This window comes from Pinus tabuliformis, chromosome 8 (assembly GCF_031772625.1).
Source record: "Pinus tabuliformis cultivar Carrire ecotype Pingquan chromosome 8, CPIR1, whole genome shotgun sequence".
NCBI classification, from domain to species: domain Eukaryota; kingdom Viridiplantae; phylum Streptophyta; class Pinopsida; order Pinales; family Pinaceae; genus Pinus; species Pinus tabuliformis.
Window position 1 is genome coordinate 719,398,000 of NC_142294.1, and position 11,706 is coordinate 719,409,705.

Consider the following 11,706-nt stretch of genomic DNA (forward strand, 5'->3'; position numbering starts at 1 on the left):
AAATTCTGACGTTACTTTTGGATTTTTTAAAGAAGAAATGCAAAGACCTCTCATGGGAACTTGAGGGTCAACTGTATGGATTGAAGAAGGATTCACAAACCTGGTTGATGTTAGCTTGGAGCATGTTAAGAGATTTGCAAACCAAGTGGCATATTTTGTAGCAAATATACCCGCTGGAGAAGAATCAAGGGTTCGGAATATCATCTTCCTTCTCAGATCAGAGAAGTGGCTGAACAACATGATGATGCAGAAGCAATACTATATACAGGTGCAAAGTTTCCACACAACCTCTTTAAAAGAAAAATAGGTAGTTCCGTAATATCAGACAAATGTGAGCTCACTGTAACTATTGGATACTCCAGGGTAGAGCCAAGGAAAACATACTATTTGTTGGTGCAGGTTATTTATTGTGGTAAGCTTGTAAATTTAGTTTTATGAATGGTATTAATTTCAGTTTGATGTGATTTGATTTAGGACTGTGTTCGATGGACTAGGTATTACTTATAATTTTTGGAAATCTGAACGGCTTTGTTTTTCTTTAGCAATGGTATCTTTTTCTGACAGATCCATCAGGGTCTGGTTATGCTACATAATGGAAAATTGCAGCTTATTAGGAACCCTACAGAAGATTGTGCAATGCATAATTTGACTACAATTCAAGTACCTCAGTGGAAGTATATATTATATATCACCTGGATTCTGCAAGTTGGAAATACATTTAGATCAAAATCAGATTTACTATTTAAGGAAAAAATGTCAGAATTTCATGGTAAAGGTTAATGCAATTTCACAGTAGTAAGATATTAAGAATATTGTCAGCAGAGGACAGAATAGGATGAAGAGGATACCTACTATGCCAAAGCTTTTATCAATATGGTAACTACATTGTTTATGGAGCTTTGGTTTTGTTATCACTGATGTTTATTATCATTAATGTATTCTCATTCTTAAGATATTCATGGGAATTGTTTATGTTATGCAGGCTATCTTACCTTTGCATGGCAAGATATTGAATGTTGAGGGCAAGGGTGAAGCAGCTATGTATAAGAATGAAGGAATTCAAAGACTTATCCTTGGATTAGGACTTGGACTGAAGGTTTGTCTTAGATAATATAGTATGCCTCTTGATGTTTACAAAGCTATTATCCATCACAGTTCTTTTGTTTTTGACTGTTTCTGCTATATATTTTACTTGCCATGTATTAGGGTGAGGATTTCAAGAAAGATTCTTTACGATATCACAAGATCATCATACTCACAGATGCTGATGTAGATGGTGCTCATATTCGCACTCTTCTATTAACATTCTTTTTCAGATATCAGGTAGCCAGACACCCAAACACACACACTTGTATGTGGCTAGGCTAAGACTAGACTATGTTGAAGCCAAGATCTATCTGCAATACTAGTCTCATGTATAAACCTAAATTTCAACACTGTAGAGAATTTAGTTGGCAATTGACACTTGTATATGATACTTTGTTTACAATAAAATACTGTGTTTAGTTTCATGTACTCACTGGTATTTTTGTGAACCTTGCTTTATAGAGAGCTCTTTTTGAGCAAGGTTGCATATATGTAGAAGTTCCACCACTATACAGGGTATTTTCTGCAAATTATTCCAGATACTTTATTTATGTGCTAGACTTCCTCTGATATTAGGTCGGTAACTTACAATAAGTTATGATAATAATCTTGTGGGTCCTGTAGGTTGAGAGGTGTAAACAGTCTTATTATTGTTTTGATGATGGCGAGTTAAAGAAATTGCAAAATACTTTTCCATCAAATGCATCCTATAACATTCAGCGTTTCAAAGGTGTGTTGAATCATGTTAATTTGGCAAGTTTACTTTTGTTGTCCATGTTATGTTCTGGAGTTGGAAGGGAAACAGTTTAAATTCTGGCATTCCTGACATCATTGCTAGTCTGTTCAGTGTGGTAAGGGTTTGCATGAAACTGTAAGTTTCTTTTGATTGTTAGTATGCACAGGCTTAGGAGAGATGATGCCTTTACAATTGTGGGAAACAACCTTGGATCCAGCAACAAGGAAGCTGAAACAACTAACAGTGGAAGATGCTGCAGAAGCAAATATGGTTTTCTCTTTATTAATGGGAAATCAGGTAAGGGATTTTGTTTTACACAGTTTATTTCTCATTGTTGCTGTGGCACCCTCAAAAAAATGGTTTGTGTTGCAATTTGAGAAGGGTGTGGATGGCCTGCAAAAAATAAAAATGCTAACTTTTTAACCTTTTCCAGGTGGAGCCACGGAAGGAACTAATTGAAAAATCTGCATCTAAAATCAGCTTGGAGAAGCTTGATATTTAATTCCAATTTCAAGAGTGATGACCTTGTAAAGTATTTTCTTAACCATTTTACACATAAGATGTCATTTATTTGGAGAAAAAAATGTTTTAGAAGCCATATATGCTCTTAATTTTGCTTCAAATATTGAGTCTCATAATATATTTCTGCGGCAATGTTCCTTTTATGTTTGTATCATCGCAAAGTAAGTTCATATGTTAGCATTGGAGTATTTTTTGGGGGAAAGTGAGGCGCAAGCATACTGTACATCTAGCAGTAATGACAAACATTGCAAATGTATGATTACCATTTTTGATCAGCCCATGAGATGGAAATGCCTTAATAAGTTAATTATTTTATCCAGAGACGGATCAAATATTTATCAACACAAATGTAGTCAACATTGATTGAATCGGTATATTTATGAACACAAATGTGATCTACATTGATTGAATCAGTATATTTATCAACACAAATGTAATCAGCATTGAATGAATCGGTATATTTATCAACACAAACCTTAATCAACATTGATTGAATCAGTATATCTGATATTTGAAGCGGATGTGTTTCGTTTTGTTATTTCTTTTACTTTTAAATATAAAGCCTGATTTTTGCTTAGGCATTTCAATAAAATAACTGACGGAACTCTAAACATGTAAAAAATGTCTGTTGCTAAAATACATTAGAGTGCAAATGCAAGTTTCATTTCCTCAAGTATAAGATTACCACTTAAAACTTGGCTTGAAGATAGCTACAACAATTAGTAATAGCAGTGAGGGACTCTGATTTTTGATATATTCTGGAAACTGTGGTCATATAGATACTCGACCACTTTCTTTTCTACATAGCCACAAGAAGTTGGGCCTACCCTCATGAATGTTATTTATCACAATTACCTTTGAAAGTTTGTAGAGGGACTATCTACTGACATGAGATTATTAGGGAGAGTTTGTAAAAGGTGTTGCTGCTCCCCATAATCGGATATAAATGGAGAAAGCTACTTCTAATTTTGCTAGGTGATAGAAGCATAGCTGTAACTTCTGTTTGGCAATGATGAAAGATGAGGATCAATGGCCATCACCGGTCTTCTTATCAGATAGTAAATCATAACTTTAGAGCATGCTTGATTCTTAGAGAAATATCCATGGCTTGTGTTCTTACATTGTTGCACAATTTAGGGGAAAATTGAATTTTACACAAATTACAGACTTTTTTGGGAACTGTTTTGTAATTATTGCAGTGATAGTTGGAATATTTATAAAATCTGGATTGAGATAATCGTTAAAATATATACTTCCTTATTGAGAAAAGATATATGCTTGCAAGTTGGTGTTTATCTCCTTGGCTACAATTTAATTGTAGCATTGTTGCTCAAGTATTATGGCTCTATTCCTGGAGGAATTGTTGGCCTTTTTTCAAGATTCAACATTAACGTTGTGATTCTAGCATCAAAAACTGCTATTTCTAAAATCTCCAAGTTGGTTTTTGTAACAATGGTGAGTACATCTCAATATTATTAGTATCTAAGCTGGTTTATTTCCGCAACCTTTAATGAAAATTCCCATTTTATAAATAGATATATCGTGTTCGAGGTGAAGTGTGCTTCCATCAACAAATATCAAACGTTTTTCTTGTCTTCTTCCATCATCCTCTTTTCTCCTTTCTCCTTTTGACTGTTGATGAGTTAAAATGTTGATTTGGATAACTATAAATGTGAACTTCGAATATGGAACTTGTTTAGCAGTTATTCGGAAATGTATCACCCAATCAGAGGTGCTCTACATAGTGAGGGATCTATACCCTAGGTCCATGGATGGGTTCCACTGTACACTCTACAAAATATATAGCTTTCTTGTTTTGGATAAAAGAGAAGCAAAGTTCAACCAAAACATATGCATATGTTCATGGGACTTTTGTGCTAGCTTCAGTTGTAGGAAGTTATTGCAGTTTGTATAAATGCCATCATGATAGTGCTGTGGTGTATAAAATCAACACATAAATTTTGTGCCAAAATAAGTAATGTACATTTCGAAGGTTTGAGATTCTTTTAAAGGCTTGATTGATCACCTCATGAGATATGCTATAGGGATTACAACTCCCTTTTGTGTCAATAAAACCGAATTGGATAATAGCAGGTTATCTATGTAAAAGTTAATTCAACACTCGAGAGATTTTGGTATTTGTATTGATTCATATCTTGATAATATGCTAACCATTTCCGGTACAACATTTGATGATATGTCTATGCCAAAGAAGTGATTGTTAGAAGCAACATGGATAATTTTCACGTTGGACATGAGAGCAATGGACGATATTCTCTTGGATATTCTTAAGCATATATTTCTAAGCAATATTTTCTTCCGGGGAATGTGTATTAATAAAATTTTATGAATGTCAAATCTTTATTGGCTTCAAAATATCTACTGTAAAATATTTGGAAAAATTTTCTTTTCAAGAAATTATATAATTAATTTCTTATATTTATAATAAAATTTTATGGATTTTGTATAATTGAGAGCAAATTCTTGTGAGTACTTTACAAAAAATACTTTAAAATTTTGGCAAATATTCAACTTTAAAAGGTGCATCGCTTTGGACAGAGCGAAAAAATTAACCCAATAGAGAATATTTTAACTCATAAATATCCTTTGGTGAATATAGGGTGGTCATGGTGTTTTCATAGTCCCTATTCTGTTATTCAACAAAGAAACAACTTTGAGCTTCATTTAAGTTGGAGGATTGGGATGCCCCTTTTATTATGAATTTGCATGATGACGAGACGTTATAGAGGGTTTTCGTTTTAAAACTTAATGTGTATATTTTAGGTTAAGGCTTAGTCTTTGAACTATGTAACAATGTATGGACATATCTTCTTTAGAATAGCTCTTTTAAGTACCTTTCCCTAAAGGTGTGAGTAGCTTTGATCCCTTTAAATTGATGGGTGAAGCTTCAATTTGGGAGGTTGAGTGTCATAACTGATTTTGAACATCTATTGTGGTGCTTTGTGAAAAAAAAATAAAAATTCACAAAGCATCCAAATCACTTGTTTGTTCACCCACCTCTAGCATAAGTGAAACTTGAACATTTAGGCATCTTGTTTCTACATGACATGATTAAATACTTGGGAGTTTCAATGGGCCTCCAACCAATACCAGATCAGGGCTATCTGTCTTTCTTTTAGAAAAAATATAGTAGTCCTTGGAGAGTTGGTCTACTAGATTCTATATTAACAGAGGTAGTCACATTGACTCAAAGATGCTTTATTATGTCCACTTCATGCTTAATGTTTTTTAAAACTTCAATGGTTTCAAATTTAAGTTAATAAGTTGTTCTCAATGTATGATCCCATACACTAAAGGTGGGTAGGGAGTTAGACATTGAATGTTTATTTCAGAAATCAAGGATGGAGAAGGGACATGGAACTTGTGCTTTATTTATGAACATTTGTGGCCAATAATAATCTTGTTCAAGAATCAAAGGACAGACCTTTTATTATTTAACTCTCTTCTAGTGATTGGTATGGTTCTTTGCAAGTTAATGTGAGTTTTATGGCTAAAACTAGTTCTAGTTATTTATTTATTATTTTTTCTTTTTATTTGTCTCATGCATGACATAGACTAAATATATGAGTGGAGATGCGAATGTTGCATACTCGTTTCACAATGACTAAGTGTTCATTATTCCCTTTAAATCCTAATGATAATATGATATTTACAAAGGAAAATTATTTTTGTAGTGAAGTGAGAACATGAAGGGTAGATCTTTATTTATTTCACAATTTGGTTAGGAGAATAATTCAATAACATAATTTTAGACAATGGGATCTCCTTTTGCCTCTAATGGGAACTTCCACTTTTGTAAGAGAGGTTTCAAAACACATTGATACTGAGGGCCTTTGGTGGCCTAATAGATATGCTCTTCTCTACCAATGAATTGCAGAAGGATATGTATGATAACATGATGATTAAAAATCCAACATTTGATGCTAGAGCACGCGGAAGAAAAAAGAAAATAAATAATTATTTTGAACAAAATGAACAATATGATTCACCAGTTTGTTCTTTTTGGCTTCTTTTGTCTCTCTCATTTTAATTTTTAATTATTTATTATGCTTATGTTTATGATAATTGTTATTGTTTTTAACCATATCAAGAACTTTTGGAGAATTGGTAACTTTGAAAGACCAACTATCACTATTACACCAAATGCAACTATTTCACAGATGCCACAAATGAGCAGTTAAATGTCTCCAGAGATTTAAATCCACACATCTGCGGAAACAAATCGTTAACTAGACCAATCAAGCTAAAATCTGTTGCGACATTTTTAAATTATTTGTTAATTATAATATCAACCAACAATTATATTACTTTACTAATGAAAAATACACAAAATTGGCTATTCCTATTTATTTGCCACATGGGAAACTAAACCATTAGAATAGCACCAACACCTTTGGCAATACAAATTGTTTGAACTTGAAGACAAAAATAGAAAGATAATCTAGTCTTTGTTTGTCTAACATCTACTATCAAACATATTCGTATACATATCTAATTTTGTAGCATTGTTGTTAGCGGTATATATATATATATATATATATATATATATATATATATATAGATACATATATATGTATATCTATATATATACATATACATATACATACATATACATATACATAGATATACATATATAGATATATATATATATATATATATATATATATATATATATATATATATATATATATAGATATACATATACATATATATACATATATATACATATATATATATATATATATATATATATATATACATATAGATATATATAGATATATATAGATACATACATATATCTATATATATATATATATATATATATATATATATATATATAACATAGTCTTAGGTGGTGAATCAATGTATAGGATGTCAAGGTTAGCATCCTCTTCATCAGAGGTTGAGATCTTCCAATTTGTTTACCATAATGTAGACTTTGTTAGTGAGCTTCTTCGTCTGCCTTTGCATTTCATTAACATAAAGTAGGATATTTTTGTTGAGTTTCAGAATGCTCCACTAAAACTTTACCCATAATGGTTTTCAACTGTCAATACATGTCAATGGCTTGCATGTATCCGGTTTGTTGGGACTCAGTATTTCGTATATTAAAGACTCAATCTCCAACTTCCACTTCCACATTTATATTTGTGATAAATTGTTCGACCATCACTTCTTGCTCAACCTCTCAAATTTTTGCTTTGATTTGTGGATGAGTTTAGTAGACATACATAGTAGCAGAATGTTGTGTAGTGTTGAGCCCACGAGTTGGAGGGGAGGGAATGGTTGTTTTTGCCCTTGCAACCCCCAAGGTGGCTAGGTCTAACTTTATCCATTGAGAAAAATATAATAGTTTGCAAATGTGAATTTTAGTTAAGTCTCTAAAAAGGAGGGGACCTCATAGCTAGATGAAAGGCATAGAGGATTCAATTTAATAGAGGATGAAATAGGAATATGGTTAAGGGAGAGGCACAAAAAACCAAGGAAGTGGAGCACCTAACTTGAGAACTGGCTTGAAAGAGAGACATAAGCCCAACATTAACACACGCAACAAGAGAGGATGACAAGAAACAACTACTAGTGAAGAGATGATAACCTAGAGTGAAAGGGAAGAGTAGTGCTACAAAAGGAAAAAGCTTTGAAGAAAACCCAGCCCATCCAAGGAGCAAGGGCAATCTTCCTACATAAGAGAAAAATACTATAACAAGCTTTACAAGAAAGTAGAGAAAAGAAGAAGGACCAACCTGGATGGCTTTCTATCATCTGAAGACTCGAAAACGTAGGATATATAGAAAACTAATAGAAAACAATCAAGCAATGGAAAACCTAGGATATATAACCTAACAAACCAATCAACTACACATTCCTTTTATGAGAATGAAACGCAAGCCAACTGTATGGTTGTTGGCTAAAACTCCCACCCTTAAAACCAAGAACCTTGTAAGATAAGGAATGCTACTCGTGTTTCATACAAAAATAGAGTTGATAATTCAAATATTTTTGTATGTTTGCAAGGTTGCCCATATTAAAGCACAGTAGGCCAATAACCTTGAACCCAAGTGCCCTTTGTATCAGTATCTTTCAGATGGTTCCATTTTTTCTAGTAACCTAACCATGGTTTGCCATGAGGGAATTGTAGCCCTTCATAACTCCTTTGCAATGATGGTTCGATACTAAATCATTTGTCGCTTGAATCCAATACCCTAGAAGTACCATTCTCTTCTAAGGTAGTTGTATGCAAAACTATATTTTAATAGTAGATAGTATTCATTTTGTTACAGATGATTTTTTCCATCTTGTAGAGGTCTTTGAGTGGGCCAAAGCGATAGAGAGTTCACTTTGCATTAGTGCCTTACTCATAATGCTTTTTTCTTGTAATGATGTTTTGGAGCATTGGAATATTACAAATTACCAAGCTTCCCAACATATAGTTAGGATAAGGGACTATATCTCACATCTTCTTGCATTTCCTTTAGATTAAAACATCATGGGAAAAATTGTTGGATAAATTTACTTGGAGAACTTGTTTGATTAAAAAATTCAAGTAAGGCAATGGATCAAGTATTAGTTGTGGTGGAAGATGAAAGACAATTTTAGTTACATTTTAATAGATTGCTCAATTTTCAATTAAAGCCTTTTTTATTCCATGTTAAGCATGAGGAACTTGGCTCTTTTTCAAGAGCAAAGCGACTCACCTTCATAAAACTTGGTAGGAAATTGAAGCCATGGTGAGACAAGCCTTTGCAAGGGTGGGTTGTTTCTTTTGAAGCTTCCCATTAGATTAGTTTCACATCATTGGTTCCTTTATGCTCTCTCATGTAAATTTCCTTCGTTAAATAAGGTGTACATTTATCACTTCATTTTATTATTTTGGTTGATAGTTGTAGGTTATCCTCTTTCAATTTACTAAAAATGTTATAAGCTATTAGCTTCCACCCCCCAACCCCCTTTTTTTATATTGAATGTTTAGATGTTTGTATGACTTTACTTGAAGACTTTGTTACTATTAAGATTGCACCTTGACATTTATGTGGCTTTAAGTCACTATCTTGTATCACGTTATTTGTTTAAACTTGATGCTTATTTATTTTTGAGCAATTGAGGCTAATTCACAACAAAATATAGGATTTACTTCCTAAGCATCTGTGATATAGTTCTTCATAGATGCTTATCACTTTTAGCCTAGGCGAGGCCACTCAAGTAGAAGGCCTTTTCTAAATCTAAGTATGGGAAGCAGTGTTTGGACATTTTTATATTTTCCGTGGAGAAAAATCGTAATTTTCATTAATTAGAAGATTCAGAAGATTACATATTGTAGATGCTTGAAGCATATGCAGTAATGTGGACAGAGCCACCAACAAAACAATACTCCCAAAGAAAGTATCCAGAAAGCCCTTAGATAGGGCAACAAACAATAGGTAATGAGAACCCCAACAAATCTGCAACAGCAGAGCCCAAAAAAGGCCAAAAATGTGCAACAGACTTGTAGAGGATACCCAAACCTAATACAAAAAAGCAAAAAAGAGTAGAGGTGCAACACTCAGAAGAAAATCCGGCACTATAGCCCCGTTAACGGATAAATGCTCCTGTGGAGGGAAAAAGAGAATAGTATGCTGTAGATCACGCTGCCCAGACAAGAAGGAGAGGCACGAAATGAGGAAGAGAGCCACCAGGGAAGCCACTCCTTCCCCACCCCCTCAAAACTCTCCACCAGACGCAGACGAAACCAGAGGAAGAACCACTGCCCCAAACATCCACAGCAGCCAGCAAAAAAACCAGCGAAACCAGCCATTGATGCGGCACGAAACAATGCAGAGTCAGAACCTCCACATCCCTGTTCCCTCAACGCTCCAACAAGATAGCTCGCGAGTACCAAAACAAAACCATCCGCCGCTACAAAGGAAACATAGCAGAGGCGAGATACGGAGGCAGAGGCGGCAAGGGCAGCCACCTCGCCCCCACATAGATTAAAACTAAAGACCAGAGCCAATAACTCGTACCTTTGCCCAGCTATTCTCCGGTCATGGACGATGGCAGCGACATCGATGGAGGAAGCCCTGGCCTGCAACACCTCGCTCCAGAAACCCTACGCTTGTTTTACTACAACTTATAACACCTATTTAGCAATAAAGGCCACTTATTAAATTGGAATGAAATTCTTTTCATTCTCCATCCTTCTTGATTAGGTAAGAAAGATGCTTAGGGTTCAAGATTGCCTCCTCTCCTAGGATTCTGTCCAAACAAACTTCGAAAGTGAACCACATTGAAGATTACCGAATATACACAATAGTTAGATATTTATTATTGATCCAATTTTTTGTGCTTGCAAATTTTTTCTATGAATGTGATAAGAAATGGTATATCCCCTTTCAATTAACCACAAAATATTGGATCTACTTTCTAAACATCCATTATATGGTTCTCTATTCTCGTAATTTAAATGTCACACTTAGCCCAAATGAAGTCACTTGAGCAAAAGGGCTTGTTGAAATTTGAATACAAGGAGCACTTTTTAGACATCTTTATATTGCACAACTTACAACATCAATTTAGAAATAAAGGCCACCTATTCTACCATAACGAACTTTTATCTTCATTCCTTCTTGTTTATGTAAGACATGTTTGATAGGATTAAATAATGCCTCTTCTCGAAGCTCTCTATCCAAATAAACTTGAAAAGAGAATTGCATAGATGAATATTAAATATACATTGAAGTTCGAAGTTTCTATTAATCCAAACTTTCATGCTTCATAGATTTGATGGAATGATATACAATTTTTAAAGTGATTTTAATATCAAGACTTGCAAATTTGTTGATATGCTTTTAACATTTAGCTTAATGGGGTTGTTTATTATGTTTCAAAACCCAACTTCTTTGTGCACATATATTTTTCTTATCTTAATCTAAATAACTAGAATAAATATGAATACAAGAATAACCAACAATAGTATGCATGTACTAAGAACTATCCGCAAGGAAAAATGTAGTAAAATCTTTTATTAGAGTATACCATAGTTTTTATACATGTTTTCCCCATTATTGCGCCAAAACTCAATGTGTTTCTTGTCTCTAATCTAGAAGAGAAATCCATCTATCTTTGCTTGGTGTCCCTAATTACTCTGTGTCACACTTGATCATGCTTGAACATTTCCATTAGGGTTCCTAATTACCCTTGCTCCCTTTAAGGCTCTTTCATGTGGCCCCCCTCATTTAGTTAATTTGGGGGTGCATTTCTTACTTCCAATTGTTGGTTTAATTGAGAGTCGAGGGTTTGTTCCTTTATGAGATGCCTAAAATATTTTTTATTATTTGACTTTTAGGTGGTTGTGTAGCATGATT

The 11,706-nt window shown here is 33.8% G+C and overlaps 1 protein-coding gene across 9 annotated transcripts in view; it reads left to right on the plus strand.

Annotated features, from left to right (window-relative positions):
* The window catches only part of LOC149237610 (DNA gyrase subunit B, chloroplastic/mitochondrial-like), a 396,014-nt gene extending 393,640 nt beyond the window's left edge, over positions 1–2,374 (plus strand). For 3 of the 9 annotated variants that reach the window (XM_089372714.1, XM_089372709.1, XM_089372715.1), the window contains 6 exons: positions 983–1,096; positions 1,207–1,323; positions 1,549–1,602; positions 1,711–1,816; positions 1,980–2,119; positions 2,256–2,374. In XM_089372714.1, coding sequence (XP_089228840.1) covers positions 983–1,096; positions 1,207–1,323; positions 1,549–1,602; positions 1,711–1,816; positions 1,980–2,119; positions 2,256–2,324 — 600 coding nt within the window. In that variant the 3' untranslated portion in view covers positions 2,325–2,374. The remainder of the gene's footprint in view (positions 1–982; positions 1,097–1,206; positions 1,324–1,548; positions 1,603–1,710; positions 1,817–1,979; positions 2,120–2,255) is intronic. The other 6 variants (XM_089372710.1, XM_089372711.1, XM_089372712.1 and 3 more) reach the window with 6 other exon arrangements.
* The last annotated feature ends 9,332 nt before the right edge of the window (positions 2,375–11,706 follow it).